This window comes from Equus przewalskii, chromosome 3 (assembly GCF_037783145.1).
Source record: "Equus przewalskii isolate Varuska chromosome 3, EquPr2, whole genome shotgun sequence".
Taxonomy (NCBI): Eukaryota; Metazoa; Chordata; class Mammalia; order Perissodactyla; family Equidae; genus Equus; species Equus przewalskii.
In genome coordinates this window covers 3,499,482-3,519,904 of record NC_091833.1, presented here as the reverse complement: position 1 = coordinate 3,519,904, position 20,423 = coordinate 3,499,482, and the positions used below count along the sequence as shown (strand labels likewise).

Sequence of the window (20,423 nt, the reverse complement as noted above, 5' to 3'; positions counted from 1 at the left end):
GGACAAAACATCAACATTAACAAGAGTTTGGAAAAAGCTGATTCCAACCCTCGTGGATGACTTTGAGGGGTTCCAGACTTCAGTGGAGGAGGTAACCGCAGATGTGGTGGAGACAGTAAGAGAACCAGAATTAGAAGCAGAGCCTGAGGATAAGACTGAATTGCTGCAATCTGCGATCAAACTTTAATGGACGAGGAGCTGCTTATTTTCAATGAGCAAAGAAAGAGGTTTCTTGAGATTGAATCTACTCCTGGTGAAGATGCTGTGAAGACTGCTGAAGTGACAACAAAGGATTTAGAACGTTAGAATATTCCATAACTTAGTTGACAAAGCAGCAGCAGGGTTTGAGAGGACTGAGTCCAATTTTGAAAGAAGTCCTACTGTAGGCAAAATGCTATCAAACAGCACCACTTGCTACAGAGAAATCGTTCATGAAAGGAAGAGTCTATTGATGCAGCAAATTTCACTGTTGTTTTATTTTAAGAAGTTGTCACAGCCACCTCAACCTTCAGCAACCACCACCCTGATCGGTCAGCAGCCACCAACATCGAGGCAAGTCCCTCCACCAGCAAAAAGATTGTGACTCCCTGAAGGCTCAGATGACGGTTAGCCTATTTTTAATTAAGCTATGTACATGGTATTTTTAGACACAATGCTATTGCACACTTGACAGACTTTACCATGTGTAAACATAACTTTTATCCACACTGGTAAACAAAAAAATTCACGTGACTCTCTTTATTACAATATTCACTTTACCGTGGTGGTCTGGAACTGAAGGGGCAGTACCTCCAAGGTGTAACTGTACACCAAAAACTTTGAAAACAAAGATTAAATGGAAACATTCATTAACAAAATAAAACTTCCACAACAACACCCCAAATAGCCAAAGCAATCCTGAGAAAGAACAAGAGAACCAAAGGCATCACACTTCCCAATTAAATTATACAACAAAGCTACAGTAATCAATAGAGTAGGGTATTGACAGGAAAATAAACACACAGATTAATGAAACAGAATTGACAGCCCAGAAATAAAGCCCCACATATACGGTCAACTAATATTTGACAAGGGAGCCAAGAAAACTCAATGGAGAAAAGATAGTCTCTTCAATAAATGGTGTTGGAAAAACTGGATAACAACATGCAGAAGAATGAAATTGGACTCCTATCTTACACCACTCACAAAAACAAACTTGAAATGGACTAAAGACTTAAATTTAAGACCTGACTCTGTAAAACTCGTAGAAAACAACACAAAGGAAAAGCTCCTTAACGTTGGTCTCAGTAGTGATTTCCTGAATATGACAGAAAAAGCACAAGCAACAAAAGCAAAAATAAACAAGTGGGACTGCACCAAACTAAAAAGCTTCTGCATAGCAAAGGAAACCATCATTAAAACAAAAAGGCAACCTACAGAACGGAATAAAATATTTACAAATTAAGGGGTTAATATCCAAAATATATAAAGAACTTATACAACTGAATAGCAAATAAAATCTAACAATTTAATTAAAACATGGGCAGAGGAACTGAACAGTTTTCCTCCTTTTTTTTTTTTTTTGAGGAAGATTAGCCTGAGCTAACTGCTGCCAATCCTCCTCTTTTTGCTGAGGAAGACTGGCCCTGAGCTAACATCCATGCCCATCTTCCTCTACTTTATATGTGGGACGCCTACCACAGCATGGCTTGCCAAGCGGTGCCATGTCCGCACCCAGGATCTGAACTGGCGAACCCCCAGCCCGCAGAAGTGGAACGTGCGAACTTAACCGCTGTGCCACCAGGCCGGCCCCTGAACAGTTTTCTAAAGAAGACACAGAAAGAGCCAACAGACACGTGAAAAAGTGCTCAGCATCACTAATCATCAGGGAAATACAAATCAAAACCACAATGAGATATCACTTCACATCAGTTAGAATGGCTATCATCAAAAAGACAAGAAATGATAACTACTGGTGAGGGCGTAGATAAAAGGGAGCCCTTGTGCACTGCTGATGGGAACGCAAACGGGGGCAGCCACCAGGAAAACAGTACAGCAGCTCCTCAAGAGATTAAAAGCAGAGCTACCACAGAATTCAACAATTCCACTTCTGGGTCTATACCCAAAAGAACTGAAAGCAGGGTCAAAGAGATATTTGTACACCTAGGTTCATAGCAGCATTATTCACAATAGCTGAAACATGGAAGCAACTCAAGAGTCCATCAACAGATGAACGGATAAATAAAATGTGGTATACACACACAATGGAATATTATTCAGTCTTAAAAAGGAAGGAAATTCTGACATATACTACAACATGGATGAACCCTGAGGACATTACGTTAAGTGAAATAAGCCAGTCATCAAAGGACAAACACTGTATGACTCCACTTATATGAGGTACTTAGCGTAGTCTAAATCATCGAGACAGAAAGTAGAATAGTGGTTGCCAGAGGTTGGAGGTTGGGGAGGGGCACGTATTGTTTAACGGGTATAGTTTCAGTTTCACAATATGAAAAGAGTTATGGATATGGATGGTTGTACATTACGAATGCATTTCATACCAATGAACTGTACACTTAAAAATGGCTGAGATGAGGGGGCAGCCCCGTGGCCAAGTGGTTAAAGTTCCATGCACTGTGCTTGGGTAGCCCAGGTTCGCGAGTTCAGATCCTGGGTGCGGACCTACTCCACTCATCAGTGGAGGAATCCTGCATAGAAAGCGGAGGAAGAGTGGCACGGATATTAGCTCAGGGCTAATCCTCCTCAAGCAAAATTTTAAAAAAACAGGAGGACTGCAACAGATGTTAGCTCAGGGGGAATCTTCCTCACAAAAAATAAATAAATAAATAAAATGGTTGAGATAGTAAATTTTATGTTATGTGTATTTTATCACAAGAAAAAGACTTTTTAAATTTAAATATATGCAATTTTTAAATCAAAAAAAAACTTTTAACATGCAAAAATTAGCAAACCAGACAAAGCAGCATATGAATCATGATGAAGTTGGATTTATATATACATATATATATATATATGTATATGTAACGTAAGGTTGATTTAATATTAGAAAATTAGAAGATTAAAAGAAAATAAATATAGAGGATTATCTCAATAGATAAAGAAAAACAGCTTGGCAAAACAAAAACAGCGTGATAAAACTCTTGGAAAATGGGGAACAGTAGGTAACTTCTCTAACCTGACCAATGACAGCTGCAACAATAAAATGCTATGACAAACCTCATACTTGCTAGTGAAGGCATTCCCTTTAAGATCAGGAGCAAGACCAACATGCCTGTGATCACCACTTCTATTCAATGTTATATTTAGAAGTTCTAGCTAGGACAGTAAGATAAGAAACTACATTTTTAAAATAGAAGAATTAAAAGGAAGCGGCAAAACTGTTAGTATCTGCAGATGATATGACTGGTCACTTAAAAAGTAATCTACAGACAAACTGTGAATAAAAGATTTTAATAAAATTGTTTATAACAAAACCCAGCCCACAAAAAAAGTCAACTGAGATATCACCTCACATCCCCTAGGACGGCTAAAATCAACAAGTCAGATAATAACAAGCGGTGGCAAGGATGTGAAGACATCAGAACCCTCCTACACTGCTGGTGGGAACAGCAGTTGTGGAAAAAAGTCTGGCAGTACCACAAATGATTAAACACAGAATTTACCGTAAGACCCAACAATTCCACTCCAAGATATATACCCAGAAGAAACAAAAGCACACATCCACACAAAAGTTTGTACATGAATGTCTGTAGCAGCATTATATATTATAGCCAAAATAGGGAAAGAACTCAAGTATCCATCAACAGATGAATGAACAAAATATGATATATTCATACAAGGGAATATTATTCAGGCATAAAAAGGAATGAAGTACTGACATATGCTACAACATGGATGAACCTTGAAAAGATTACGCTAAGTGAAAGAAGCCAGTCACAAAAGACCACATATTATGTGATTCTATTTATACATTCCAGAATAGGCAAACATACAGAGACAGAAAGTAGTGTGGACAGTGATAGCAAAATGGAGTAACATATATTAAGACTTCTAAAATGGAGCTGGGAGGCCATTAAGGAAGTGGGGCTTACGCATGTCTCTATCCAGATGAAATGTAACTGTTAAACTGTGCTTTACTGTCACCCTGACCTTCTTTCAAGAAATGTGCTTACTCCCATAGATAAGAACCTTTGCCTTAGAGATGGCCTCAGTGACCAACCACGTACAGCCAAGAAGTCACAGTTGTTGCCGGCACCAATCACGAATCTAGCAGAACAACCTGGGTAACGTCTCGCTCTTTTCCTTTATAAACCCTTGCCACCTGTGTCTTCCCAGAGCACATTTTAGGTTTCTACCCGAATCTGTGTCTCCCAAATTCCAACTGCCCGAAGAAATATCTGCTGTTTAAATTGCAGTGATTTTTTCCTCAGCCAACAGATTAGTGGTTGCCTAGGACTAAGGAGGGTAGAGGGATAGTGGAGCGATAGCTAAAAAGTACAGAGTTTCTTTCTGAAGAGAAGAAAATGTTCTAAAATTGACTGGAATGATGATTGCACATATCTGCAAATATACTAAAATACACTGAATCATACAGCTTAAGTGAGGGAACTATATGGTATGTGAATTAGATCCCAAAACAGCTGTTTCTTTAAAAAAGTCAGTTTCTATATATTATAAAAAAACTATTAGAAAATATGTTTTACTTTAAATGTATCAGAACACAGGCAAGAAATGGAGAAAAGTATGAAATTTTACTAAAAAGAGATTAAATAAATGAAAGGCTATACTGTTTTCATGTATTCGAGGTTACAACATAATAGAAATGGCAATTCTCCTCAAACTGTTCTACAGATTAACTGCAATTCCAATTAAAATCCCAAAGGAACTCTAATAATATTTGAGAAGTGATTGTTAAATTTACAATGAAGAGTCAAGGGCCAACAACAGCCAGGACATTAAGAAAAAGAACCAGAAGGGAAATGTACTCTGACGACTATCAAGACGACTTCTGGAGCCCTGATAATGAAGACCTCTAGGTCATAGTGCAGGGAAGCACAGAGCCCGGAAAGAGATGCAGACTACATATGCTGAAACCTGACTTACGCACAGCAAGCACGGTCGATCAAACTGGGTATGTACACCTCATACCACACACAAAATCAAATCCGGATGGACTACAGACCAAACGTGAAAGGCAAAACTATTAGACTTTCACAAGACAATGTAGAACAGCAGGGAAATTGAGAGCAACGAGCTGGGACTGGTACTCATATTAACACGTGTTGTGAAGAATCATTAAAACAATGTGGCACTGAAGCACGAGCAGACAAAAACAAAGTCCAGAAAAACACCAAAGGACACGTGGAAGTTTCCTAGGATGAAAATGGCATCTCAAAGGACTCGGAAAAAGATGGACTTTTAATAAATGATGTTGGAACAACTACGTAACTATCTGGGCAGGGGCGTGGAAGCTAAATTAGATGCGTATTTCACATCATATGACATATAAAAGTGGATCAAAGATATATTTGTAAAAAATAAAACCACAAGAGTACTAAGAAAATATGGAGAAATTCCTTTATAACCTTGGAGTGACTCAAAACCCAGATGCCATTAACAAATTTGATAAGTTCAACTACAAAAAAACAAAAAAGTCCTGCATGACAGAAAACACCTAAAGCAAAGTGAAAAGATGGCATGAAACAAGCCATATACAAAGGACAAATATTGTATGGATTACATTTATATGAGGTGTCCATAACAGGCAAATTTTTAAGACAGAAATTAGAGAACAGAAGTTAGCGGGACTGAGGGAAGGGAGGAACGGGCAGTTATTTCTCAATGGGTATAGAGTCTCTGCATGAGATGATGAAAAAGTCTGGAAAGAGACAGTGGTGACGGCCGCACTTCATCGTAAATGTACTTAATGCCACTGAATTGTACACTTAAAAATAGTTCAAATGGTACATCTTGTTACGTATATTTTGCCACAATTTTAAAACATGAGGACAACCAGATAAACAATTTAAAAAATGACAGAAAACTAATGACAAATGAAGACTGAGTAGTGGGGAACATTTGCACCCCATACCACAAAAGTTTACCTCCTCAACACATAAAGAATTGGTAAGAATAAAGAACAATAACCCAATTCAAAAAACAGATAACACATATGATATGAATAAACAGTTCACAGAAAGAAAAATACAAATTGCCCTTAATCACATGAAAAGATGTTCATACCTCATTCATCAGAGAAATGCAAATTAAAACTATACTGAAATACATTTTTCACCTTCAGACTGGGAAAAAAATTTAACAACATACTCTCACGGCAAGATTATTAAAAAAGTCACCCTCATATTCTGCTTGTAGGAATATAAATTGTTATATTCACTATTGAAGGCAATTTAGCAATATCTAGAGCGATACAAACGCATGCACTTCTTAACCAAACAACTCACTTCTGGGACTTTATCCTATAAATATGCTAGCACATGTGGGAAATACATACGTACAGGTTACTGCAGCATTGTTTGTAATAGTAAAAAGTTAGAAACAATCCAAAAACCCATCAATAGGAATCTGGTTAAATAAATTATGGAACTACAGTACAACGGAAAATTATACACTGTAAAAAAACAAGAACCCCTCTATTCAGACACACAAAGAGCTCCAAGATATAAAGAGAAGAAAGCAAGGTGCAGAATAGCGTAAATACTATGCTTTATGCATAAAAAGGGAGGGAGAATACGTATTTATATTGTAAAAAGACACTCTGGAAAGATATACAAGAAACTACTACAAAGTTACTACTGGGAGGCAAGGGACGGAGTGGGGGGCAATGAGGTAGCGGGATAAGAATGGAAACAAGACATTCCACTGTATGTTTTATTATTTTGATTTGAGATATGTGAATGTATTTCTTATTAAAACTTATTTTAGTAACTTAATAGTTACTAAATCCAAGGGTATATGCATTAGTCAAAACTCAAATGATACAATGTGCATTTCATTTTATGAAATGTTTTTTATCTCAAAGAAAAAAAACCTAAATACTTATCTCAAGTTAATGATATGCATGCTGAAGTATTTAGGAGGAAGTGTACTGATGCCTGTAACTTACTTTGAAATGCATAAAAAAACAAGATGGATTAGTGCAAGGATAACGGATGGATAGATATATGATAAAGTACAATTAAATGTTTATTGTACTAGGTGGTAGAAATAGGAATATTGAGTACAAAATTCTTTCAACTTTTCATAATAAAATGTTGAAAAATATTTTATTGAAATTTTAAAATAGAGAACTCATGAATCAATAAACAGGAAAATGAGAAAGACACAAACGGCTATTCAATAGAAGACGCAAATGTTCCATAAACATATGAAAAGTTATTCAATCCTACTTTTAATCAGGGAACTACAAATTAAAACCACCTTGAGACACCATTTCTCAGGCATCATATTGGCAAAAAATTTAATCAGCACCAGTGTTGAAGACGATTATGGAAATAACCCAAAACCCAAATGCCCATTAACAATACAATGGGCTATTAAATCGTGAGATATTCACACAATGAAATATAGTATGAAGCAGAGAGGGTGAATAAACCATTAATACCTTCATCCACAGGAAAGAATCTCAAAATACATTTTAAGTAAACGATGCAAGTAATTAGAGAAGACAGTCAGTATGATTCTATTTACATCAGGTTTAAAAACAGGTTAACCTAAACAACATATTAGACACCCCCCATCAAGCCACATCATCTAGCGCACGGATAACTGCAACAGCCTCCTCCCTGGTCTCCCGGCTCCTGCCCTCTGACATACAGCCCGAGGGATCATTTTCAAACGTCAATTAAGGTAACACGTCCTTAGCTCGCAACCCACCTCTAGCTCCCCATCTCCCGCAGAGCAAAAGCCAGGAATCCATACACCAGCCCCCTTGGCCCTGCCTGGTCCAGCTCCCACTACCTGTCCCTCGCTCGACCTGCTCCAGCCACAAGGAATCCCTTGCTACTTCTCAAACTAGCCAAGCTAGGTGCAGCCTCAGGCCTTCCCTCGGAATCCACATGGTTCACTCTCAAATCTCCTTCCTCTCAGGAGTTCAAATGCCACCACATGAGAGGCTCACTGGGACTACACAAGAGAAAACAGGAAATCCCATCCCCCAAACCAGCACCCCGTTTTCCCCCTTACCTTGTTTATCATTCTCCATCAACCACCATCTAATTGACCATATATTTTACCTATTTATTGGCTGCCTCCGCTCACTAGAATGAAAGCTCGATGCGGGGAGAATTTTTATCTACTTTGCTTTCTACCATATACATCCTCAACACCCAAAAGAAGCCTAAGTAAGGGCTTTATAATACTTGAATGAAGGAACAACCTTTTCGAAAGCTGCTTTTTAAACAATAAGCATTTGTTATAACACCAAAAAGTATTCTGATACATAAAATCATAAATTGTGTTTTTCCAAAAACAAGCATGAAAAGGTAAACTAAATATTACTAGATAAAACATCAAGCACAGATATGCTTTCCCCTAAATGTAAACCATTAGTTCCCAAAAGGAAGCAAAGAAATACTTATGAATCCAATTTGCAAGAAATTAAAAACTCATTTTAAAGAAATCAAGAAAAGCAAAGTATGTTAGACTTTTACAAAGTCTAAGTAATTTGATCCCATGCCTCCAATTAAATTAATGTACTCTTTCTGTAAAGCTACAAGCTAAAGTAGAAAGCATTTACTAACTCAGCAAAACAAGCATTTCTTACTTGCCAAGCCAACAGGAAAACAGGAAGAGCAAACAGTGCAAGCTAGAAGAAACCTTAAGGATCATCTAGTATTAGCCTCTTTATTTTTACAAAAAAAAGAAACTGAGGATCTGAAACGACCTGTGGGGAACCGAAAAGTGTTGTGTCAAAATTAGCAATAACGGAAAAACACTGGAAGAAAAAAATCATTCTGTTCAGCTGTGATCCCTGCTATAGTAAAATTCAGCTTTTATAGAATTAGAGACAAAATACATCTCCATGGAAACAATATTCCCAAGTATACATGCGAGGCTGAGAAGGATGTTTTTCTATGCAGGTCTTCACAACCTATGTACACACACGGGATGTGGGGTGAGGAGGTACTGAAAAGAGCAGAGCTTGATAATCAGACAGGTCTGCATCTGAATTCTGGCTCCACCACTTACTTGATCCTAGGCAATCTTAGCCCTATCTAAGCCCCAGTTTCTTATCAGCAAGATGGGGATAATTAAGACATTCCTAATAAGTCTGTCAAGAATGTAAAAAAGTAGATGTTATCTAATTCAAGGATTCATATATTTGTGGCTACTGAATGCAAGCTTTCTGACATTTACTCATAATTGTATAATGCTTAATACGAATCACCACCTCTGGTTGCCTCTGTTAGTTTTATGACTAACATAATATTAATTGACTAGCCTATAATTAGAATTCTACTGAGAGCAGGGGGAAGGTACTGTTGATGTGGCTACCAATAGGAATTTCTTCATTAGTTGACAGCAGCCAATAGGTGCTCTTGTTTGAGGTAAAACAAAAGGTTGCTTCTGACTTGTTTTAAGATGTAAAGTTGAAATGATCTGTTTCTGACTAGAGTCATGAAGGCTGATGAATTACACTGTCTCGAAACTGGAAGGGATCTCGTAGGGCATCCAGCAAGAATCCTGCCCACAGTGCATTAGATTCTACTGACCGACCAGCGTCTGCTTAAGGGCTCCCAGTCCCCACCAGGCTTTCACTCACACAGGGGGCAGCTCATCACATTGTTTGACCCTTCGAATTATCAGAAAGGGGTTTTTCCCCACTTAGAATGGACAGGTGATGAAAAAGTGAATGAAAAGGTATAAATACTAACCCATACTCACATACTTTTGGAAATAAAAATCTTTAAGTATTGTTTTCATTTGGGGGTAAGAAAGGATATTCTATTTAATAACATTTCCATAATAGAAAAGTTCCAAAAACGCAATTTGAAGCTTATATTTACACCCTCATAACAAAACACATCCTAGAAACTCTGCCTTATTAATATATAAAACACAAAGAAAACATACCTGGGATGATATCATTGATATGCAAGAGAATTGTACTTTCAACACTTGCAAAACTACAAAGCTGCACGCCATCAAACCTTCCATCCCAGTTGCCAATAGGGTTATCCTACAAGTTAAGCAATAGAATAAACTTTAAAACCCTCTCCAATAAAGCATAAATATAAAAGTCTGTATTTTCCATAAAAGGATCCTCCAAAACATTTACATTGGTAAATTTTAACCATTTTTCCTAAAAGAAAAAAAGAATATATCAGGAATAATTGCCACAGTAATAAGGGGTTTTGTTTATGTTTATTCATCTCTGTTTTTGTTTTTGTTTTTGGAAAAATGAGATCCAAGAATAACCAACTACAGTAAACCCACAGATGAGCAAGGAGTCAAAAGTATTTGTCATACTTTACTGGACAACAAATATCAGTCTATATAATAACATCCATCTGCATGGGAAGATTTATTAATAATACATTATTTCACCCAGAAACCTGCCCCTAATTAACCCTAGCTTGCTCTAATCATTCCTTTATATTCCCCGAGCTCTTAAATCTTCAATTTGAATTCCTGTACGCCTTTCTATACTTGGAAAGTCCATTTTTTAATTGTTCGTCATTTTATGGGTCTGTAAGAATTCCCTCCAAAATGGAGATTTTTATATTTAACTATCTTATATTCCAATGTAGCACCAACTAGCACAGTGCTTTTCTTGGAGCAAGATTAAGAGATGTGACAGTCAGACAACTGCCCTAAGCACCACCAAGTACAACATGCTAAATGTCTTTGGAAAGAGAAGATGAAGAATATTGCATTTGCCAGAACATTCCTTTCCAGGAGTACAGTAGAAAGGTTTGGAATGAATACTTGCACAAGCTAGCTGGCAGACAGACAGAGGCATGGAAGGGGCTGCTGGGGCAAACCTCTAGGCAGCCTGCCCCAGTAAACAACATGATCCCCAGTCTATCAGCTTAGGAAGGGAAGGCCCACCTGGCTTTAACCAAGTTTAGGGCCCAAACGACCTGCGGCAAGGGGAAACTAACCCCAATGGCTAGTGGTCCTCTTTCTCCAATCCCTCTACCAGCCCACAATCTCTCCTCTAAACAAATACTGAATATTTAAAGAAGAGTGGTTTCAAGGTGTGCTCTATTGTTCGCTATCCTGAGGGACTCACATGTTTTACTCTGGCTCTAACTTTTCACATGGTAGATGTTTGTCTGAACAACATAGCGATGTTTGTCTAACTAATGGGTATCAAATAGAATTTCCAAGCACAGGATAACAGAAACTTATGCTAGAACGTTCAGACCCTGTCAAAAAGTATAACTGAATAGATAAAACTAAATGTACTAAAATGATGTGAGTACTCACTGAAAACATCGTGAGGACAAGAGTCTATTACTCACATCCTCTCCTAACTCATTGTAGTGTTTAATAATTCTGTGTGAATCTCCTTCTTTATATCTAACAAGTTCTTGTCCATATTTCCAATCTATAATTATAATCTATAATGTTCTCAGTTTTTTCCTTCTCCTTCTCTTAACTCCACAGGTATCATTCAACATGCCATATAGGAATGTATCCATTATTAACAAATATGATTATAAGGTAACATTAAAAATGAGTGACACAAAAGAACAAATATTGGATGATTCCACTTATATGAGATACCTAGAATAGGGAAATTCCCAGAGACAAGAAGCAGAATACTGGTTCCAGCAGACTGCCGGCTGAGGGAGGAATAATGGGGAGCTAGGGTTTAATGGGGACAGAGCTTCAGTTTGGTATGAGGAGAAAGTTCTGGAGATGGATGGGTAATGGTTGCAGAATAATGTGAATGTACGTCATGTCACTGAACTGTAAACTTAAAAATGGTTAAAATGACAAATTTTATGTTACATATAATTTACCACAGTAAAAAAAATATATTTTTGAGTGAGTTACATCCTAAGAAAATATTCAAATTGTCTTTTCCTGTAAAGCAATGTGCTTTTCCTCTGCTCAGGTATTTTCTGCATATGATTTTTACACTACTCATTAAAATCAGATCAGTCAATAAAATTTTGCAAAATATTACAAAAAGAGAAACACAGATTACCAAAAAAAGAAAAAAGCCTTTCAAAATAAAGAAAAATAAGACATCATGTAATGTATTTGGGTGGGTTTTTTTCTGTCTACTGGTCAGCTATCACACAGCAAATTTAAAGACTGAAAACATTATTCCAGTTTATTCAAACTGGAAAAAAGAAGAAATGTAATTCTACATCTAGACTCTTGTCCCGTAGCAGTGTTCCTTCACTAAAGATAAATTAGAACATATTCTTTACATACTCCAAATTAGTCCATTTTAAATATTCAAAGTGTTTAATTTGTATCTAAATTGGCCATAAAACTAAGAGATATAGTCACAAAGATAATATAATACAAAAGTTTCTTACCATGTCCACACCAACAAAATATCCTAAGCTTTCTTTTCCCGGCAAAACATCACAAAATATAACTGTTCCAGATTCTATAGTTTCTCCAAGCTTCAAAGAGACTCTGGAGTTTATTTCCAGAGGGGGGAGTTCAACCTGCATTGTGTCCACTGGACCTGCATAGTCACTTTCCAATCCATTGTCATCATCTTCTATGATTTCCAGCTTGTCCAACGCAACAAATACTCCACAATCTTCATCACACTGAAAAAGCTGCTTTCCTTGATACACCCCATCAGTGAAACCTTGGCCACGACCTTCGTCCTAGTTTTCAAATGAGAGAGAGAGGGAGGGGAAAGGGAGAGAGAGAAAGAGAAAGAGACAGAGAGAGAGAGAGACAGAGAGAGAGAGAGAGGAAGAGAGAGAGAAATATCAATTGATAGATAAGACAGACAGACAGATAAAGATGATCCATAAGATAAAATATCTACTCAGGGAATTTCAGGGAAATCACTGGAAAAATTCTAAATGACACACAAGAAATATAATTATTAGCAGTTGCTTTTGGATTTAGGGTGTTTAAAAAATAAGGAAGAAGTTGTATCTGATGTTGAAGTAAAATTACTTGATAATTTCAAATATAATTCCACTGTGAGAGAGCTGGGCTGGATTCTAATTTGTGTTTTAACAGTAATTCTGTCATAAAAAGAAAACTTTACTTTAAAAGACAGTAATGATAGCTCCATTTGGTAAGCACTTTCTCTGAGCCAGCCACCGTGCTGAACCTGAATCAATGGATCACAAAAACACTGCAAGCCGTGTACTAGTATCACTATCTTACAGATGAGGAAGCAGATTTAGAGAAGCAGCTTGGTTAACTAACCTGGCAACCCAGCTAGTAAAGGGACTCGCTGGGATTCAAATCTCCACTTGTTTTACAATTATTGCTTTAAATTTAAACCAAGATGCAAACAAGGCATGACATTCTATTTGCAAGAACGTCAAAATGTAACTGACATTTAAGTTCTTGAGAATTAATATTAATTTTGGAAACGTATCACAGAGTTCTTGGTTCTCTTTTCAGTAGGAATAAATTCTAAGATGATTTTCACATATATTATCAGGGACAACTAAAAGCAAGTCAAAATTGATGCTACTCATTAAAAAAAAATCTTACATCCAAATTGTATTACCCAATAGCACACATTAAGAAAAACTGAGAAACATGCAGATGATAATGTCACAAGACAATTAGCAATTTTGTGAAGTGATTAATTAGTTTACAATAGGTAGAGTTCATTTTTAACATAGACAATGTTAAAATTTCTAAGACACGAAAGTCTTCAATAATTACGTGATCTATTTGTACTTCCTACTGTGGTGGGTAGTTTTTCAAAAGATTTCAATGCGTCATCTTTGGATCATCTCAATTTATCATTAGAAAGTAAATCCTAAGGATGATGAATATTATAAAACTTACAGACGATTTCTGGGAAAATTTATTTTGTATTTAAAAGGGGAAAAAATGTGCAGATACAAATACACACAAACACAAAGACACACAGCTCACTAAAATGGTTTATCGAACTTACCAGTAATTCTACTCCAAAGAATATTCCCGATATTGTCCTCTCTGCTAATAAGGGTCCTCTGAAGCGCACAACTCCAGGAAACTTTTCTTCCCCAGATCTCAGCTGCACTTTCACAGGGCAGCCCACATCTATTTGGAGGCCTTTACTTAGTCTGTTTCTGTTTTTAAACAGGCTGAACCTCTCTTCACAATTGGTAATTGCCAAAAGCAACTCTGTGAATTTTTCATTTATTTCTACAACATCCTTTTCATCAACAAAGAGAACTGCATGTGGCTGCTCTAGAATTTTTAATCCGATCTGATTTTTCTTGGCTTTTGCAGAAGGAATCCTCGAATGTCCCACAGAACGATCTTGGATATACTGTCCTATACTCCCCTTGGGTACTTTAAGGAGCTTTTGTGTTTGTTTGTCTGTAACACTGCATTCTTGAAGAAGCAAATAAAAACTCCGCTCTTCCCAGTAGGGTGACGTAACTTTTTCTTGGCTCCATAAACCCGAACTCATTGTGATATTAACTCCAAAATATTAACTCAAAAAAAAGGGAACTACTAAGTTTGTAGTAAAACCGCAAAAGACAAATTCACTGGCAGTTCCAAAGCAAGTTTTTAGCAATTTGGTGTCCATGCTGTAAAAAACCAGCAAATCAAAACGCCTGGAGGACAAGCAAACAGAAACTTTACACTTCATTCATGAGCTACAATTAAGGTTAAAGACTTTCGAAAATCTCATTCGACTAGCAAAAACACACAAATGAAATACTTCCAAAAATATCTAAAAAGGTTAAAAGATAAATATTACTTGTATCTACTATAATTTTGCATGTTCAGTTAAGGAGATCCAATTGTAAAGTATCTTCAAAGACAATACACTAATGTTTGTTCCCAAGGCACCAAAATTTATAAAGTCAAATTCTAGTAAAACATAACCTTATATACATATTCTGACATTTTTAAACCTTAAACAGTAGCATTTGTAATAGATCCTTGTCTAACTTAAATGGATAAGCTGCTGTGTTTGGGCAAAACACACATACATCAAAAAGGCTATTGTTTCTGTACATGCAGTTTAAGTAAAAACTTATAATTATTATGTTAAACATCTTTATCAATAATATCATAAAATCACATTCTGAAACGTTAACCACAATTCATTTATCTGTGCGCCATATTTTGAAAATGGAACATTTTATCTCTGACTCAGTTTCATTTCCTTAATCTTATACATTTTTTCCTTAAGATAGGCAAATGTTAATCACATCAATCATAGCTATCATTTAATTTCTCAGAATCAGAAGCCGGCCCCATGGCCGAATGGTTAAGTTCGCGTGCTCTGATTCGGCGGCCCAGGGTTTCCGTGGCCCAGATCCTGGGCGCAGACATGGCACCGCTCGTCAGGCCACGCTGAGGCAGTGTCCCACATGCCACAACTAGAAGGACCCACAACTAAAATATACAACTATGTACTGGGAGGATTTGGGGAGAAAAAGCAGGAAAAAAAAAGAAGCTTGGCAACAGTTGTTAGCTCAGGCGCCAATCTTTTAAAAAAAAAAAATTCTTACAATCATAAATATCAGATATTGGAAATCTGATTATACTAAAGATATCTTTAAATATCAATTTTGTAGCCATCAAAACTCACACTATGTAACAAGGAAATAGAATTGCAGTATAGTATGGAACAAAATGTTTTCATACCACAATTTTAACCATGTATACTAGAAAGGAATGTACAAAAGATGATTTCTTTTTCAGTTTCAAATTTTTATTTAAAATTTTTACAAGAATACTAATCTTTCACAATTAAAATAGCCTTCTCAACCCTACTTTAATTGATGGTTAAAAACTATACAATTTCAGGGGCCGGCCCGGTGCCGAGTGGTTAAGTTCACGAGCTCCACTTCAGCAGCCCAAGGTTTCACCGATTTGGATCCCGGGCAAGGACGTGGCACCACTCCTTAGGCCATGCTGAGGCGGCGTCCTACATGCCACAACTAGAAGGATCCACAACTAAAATATACAACTATGTACTGGGGGGATTTGGGGAGAAAAAGCAGAAAGAAAGAAAAGAAGAAGATTGGCAACAATTGTCAGCTCAGGTGCCAATCTTTAAGGAAAAACACTATACAATTTCATTAATTCAAATTAAGACTTTAAAATTCATTAATTAATTATCTCACTGAAAACAAGAGTTCCTATGCAACAGCCACCGAACTGTGGCTATCTGGTTTCAAAATAGGGTACTTATTCCATCCTTCTTGGAGGCAGAGGTATCCATTTCCATTATTCTGGGTAACAGCAGCAGTTGATCGCACTATCATATTTATCTATCTTATTCTTGGAATTAAAAAACAATTACTTCTAAAACTAAAGAACCAAATTTTCAGTTTAACCATTTAAATTAATAATTAAATAATCTGGCAAACCTATACAGAGAACAGCATTTCTTTTAGAATGCGCTGCTTGATAATGAGGTACCCTGTAAAGGCGCAGTTTTTAAAAGTCCGTCCCTCGACAAGCCAAACTGAGACATGGAGATCACCAAAGACAGGGTAAAGAGTCTGGCACCCCTTCGCACGACCCTTACTGAAATATCTGCGCACCAGCACCATTTAGCGAGGGCAGGGGCAGAGCTAGCATAAAGTGGTTCTCTGGGTTTTTTTTTTTCGTTTTTTATAATATGTTTGTCTTAATTCCACTTGAGGGCACTGTCTACTTCGGCAGGAATAGGATCAATTTATATTTGCCACTTACACAAGACACCTGTGGAAACCTCTATCTTGGTACCATATAAGCAAAACCCCTTATGAGGGCTACCCAAACAGACCCAAACCCTCAATTTGGCTCTCTCTCTTTAAAATACCAAAATGAACTGTCTGCTATTTCTGAATAAAATTCTTTCTAAATGTCAACATCTTTCAACAAGGAAATAGCTTCATTTTTTTCTTGATCACTGAATTATCCATATAGATATAAATTATTATGTATGACTCTCAGTATGTAAAGGTGTTTGGTACTTGGTTAAAAGGCTTTCCGTTGTGCTTTCTGAGTTCTGGTGTCTGCTTTCTGTAGGTTTTCCACCCGTAGTTTCCCCTGCACTCAGCCATTTTCGCAGTTCCCTGCAGTGTGCATCTGACTCCTTTTATGACCTTGCGGCCTTCCAACCGACTGCTTCTAACCAGTTCTGAGAAGCCAGGTGATGACAACACGTTTGAGTGTTTAGAAAAACAAACAAAACAACAATAACAATAACTAACAACAAAAAGAGGAATCCATAAATTCTGAACAGGTCTTTGGGGAGTAAGCACACAGACTTTACGGCATAGACATTCCTTTGGTTGCTCCCGGCAGGTTGAGATGGTCAAAAAGCAGCTTCTAAAAAATTGAGTTGATGTTTTGTTCTCTTTAAAATTTATTTAAATATTTTTGGCCAAAAATTGTTTTTAAAGTATGGCAATTCTATTTTGAAAATAAAAAATTTTTTAATTCCTAAAAATTATACCTTCAAATGTTAAAATTAATAACTTCCTTACATCTTAATAATTATTATATGCCAAGAACTCCTACTCTATTGGTTCTCCAGCTTAACAATTCACGTCACAACTTACAATAAGAACAACCAGTGCTAATGAAATATTACCAAGACAAAACCAAATTACTCTGTGTCATGCATTAGGTCACTGTATTTTAAATGAATTGGACTACCAAAGTGCTTTTTGCAAGTCATCCAAGAGAGAGTCCACAACAAAATCTGATCTAACTACTTTGGTTTATAAAAAGATAGAGAGCAATTTAACAATAGTTATCAAAAACCGTATTTTAAAGTGAACTCTACAAGGAGCAGTAACCTTTTTCTAACCCGCAATAGCACAAGAGGGAGAGAGCTTAAACTCAATAACAGGATGGATCACGTGAGACAACTACAACAGCCAGAGCAAGAGTTATAAAATATTTAAAAAGCATTGTCCAAAAATAAAAAGGATGTGGTCTTTCTTCTCTTAGAAAGAATAGGTTTGGAACTACCATATTAACAACTGATGCTCTTCATTGCAACTGACAGAGAAAGCTGAATGGGGAACTTCATGGCTCTACTAGACGTATACAAGACATTAAATTTAATGATCACTAATATTTCAATATACTGACGATACAGCAGAATAAAGAGACTTTCCTCCCACAGCAGAAATGAATATAATGCCAACATTCTTCTTTCACTGGGATAGACACAACAGGTAAACTAAGTCTTAAGAGCCCCAAGCAGTAAAAACTGACTGCAGACTACATGGGAAAGATTTATATCAACTGTCAATGAGTTCTTTATCAATCAAGAAGGTTTATCATTTTGTTTAGCATTTTTATGCACTCAGCACAGCGTAAGACACTGAAAAATACAGAAGATTTAAGATACGATGGCTGCCCTCATTTGTGTTCTCTTACTACTTTTCAGGTCATTGTTTAAAAATTGCCTCTAATAATATACTTCACTTTATGATTCAACTAAATACCATCCTACTTATTTTAGGTTGGAAGATTGACTGGTTATGAATATCCTGATAATTATTATAAGTACTAAATGAAGATTACCAAAGAGTGGGAATACAATAACATATTTAACCCTAAAACCATATTGAACAGAAGGCCTTTCTTTTGAGCACATTAGAGATGAGGGAACAGTTCAGGGTCACATAGATTTGAAAATATATCTGGTTATCTGAGCTTGTTGATGGTCTGGATTATGAGTAAAGGAGAATTTAATTGTATTAAAATAAAGTCATTAAACCAAGATGAGTGTTGAAGGAACAAATACCAGTTTCCTGCCAGTGCAAAGAAAAGAAGACGATCAAGAAATAAGTTTGATACAAAAATATTAAAGGTCAGAATTATGTTCTAAAAGATTACAGTACAATGGAACAGTATTAGATACATAAAATTGACAACAGTTAACTATCTAGAAGATAAATGCCATTTTGATTCTCAAGATACTGTTCAAAGAACTTCAATACAGAAAACAAAGATCTAATTCAAAAATGTTTTGCATCTCCTGAGATAATCTGACTTGTTCTAAAAATCAAAGGAGGCTATCTAACTCAGAATAAAAATGACAATACTAAAATACTGCCCCTAATTATAAATGTCAAAGAGGTAGGAAGGTCAGTGTGAATACCAAAGAAAGAAGACACACGGGGACTTTTTCCCAACGCTTCTAGAGAGCTGGCACAATTACCATTTTAAGAAAGAATATCTCTTACTAAAAAAGCAATTTGTCATATTCCTAAAAAGCTGAAGAATAGAAATACAGAGAATCCATGACCAGAAAAGAGACAGTTTTAATTTTCCTCATAGATTAACTTGTGACCCAAGTACATGAGTATTCAGTCCCTGAAACAAGTGGGATGTATGAGGTTAAAAAAAAAAATCTGCTCCCGTATCTGCATATTCATGTCAGAAGAAAATTATGAACACTGCTGTCTCGATAAAGCTAAACCTGGCCACTACACTTCCAAACTGTGAATTCCCCAAGGCCTTAATCTTTGTTTCCAGCGCCCACACCGGTGCCTGACAATATGGTAGGCCATCAGTTCAGGAGAAACCAATGAATGACTTGCTGAACTCAGGTGACAACAGTGAAAGCCATAATTTCATTTCCTATCCCAACTGTTTAAGTGACCAAAAGCTTCTTGCAAGTTAAAAGGAGAAAAAGAGAAAAGAAAAAGACTCAGAAGTTGACAGTACTTAATGATTTTTTACCTAATTCTCTGGATAAATACTAATTCTAATTCTCTGGATGAAATAAATCATGGTCAATTTCTACACCACTTCATCGTTACATATATAAGAAGAAACAAATAAGGAAAACTTCACAATTATGAAAACAATTTGAGATTCATTTGAAACTGGCTCCCTAGATCCTCAAACCATGTCTGATGCCTATAAATTCTGTACAACCAATGAAAATACCTCAACAAAGTTAAGAACACAGTGTGAAAATCAGGAACGAAATACTAATAGTTTGATGAATATGATGATTACTCCTGTTTCTCTTCTTGTGTTAAAGACGTCCTTAAATCAAACAAAATCACAGCTCCGTCGGGCATGCCAACAAGAAATCATTGCTGCTGAACGTCTGCTGTTTTATATAACAAGTGCCCTGGTCTTATCAGCTCTTCACAAAAGTAACCATCCAAAGGAAGCCTTCTTCGCATGGATACTGTATAATTCTGCAGCAGAACATCAGAGAACGTTCTGGGTGTTATCAACATTCACAGCACATGAACTTTAACAAGAATTTCCAGCAAATCATTTTCTCCTAATACTGTTCTAGTTCAAACCCA

The 20,423-nt window shown here is 36.5% G+C and overlaps 1 protein-coding gene across 11 annotated transcripts in view; it reads right to left on the bottom strand.

Moving 5' to 3' along the window:
• CYLD (CYLD lysine 63 deubiquitinase) overlaps window positions 1–20,423 on the bottom strand; it is a 70,737-nt gene that overhangs the window by 49,045 nt on the left and 1,269 nt on the right. For 6 of the 11 annotated variants that reach the window (XM_070611873.1, XM_070611874.1, XM_070611879.1 and 3 more), the window contains 3 exons: window positions 14,096–14,747; window positions 12,525–12,827; window positions 10,099–10,204 (listed from right to left, as the gene is read on the bottom strand). The exons of 2 other annotated variants lie outside the window; for them this stretch is intronic. In XM_070611873.1, the coding sequence (XP_070467974.1) occupies window positions 10,099–10,204; window positions 12,525–12,827; window positions 14,096–14,599 (913 nt within the window). In that variant the 5' untranslated portion in view covers window positions 14,600–14,747. Of the gene's footprint in view, window positions 1–10,085; window positions 10,205–12,524; window positions 12,828–14,095; window positions 14,748–20,423 lie in introns of all 11 variants that reach the window. 3 more of the 11 variants (XM_070611872.1, XM_070611871.1, XM_070611870.1) reach the window with 1 other exon arrangement.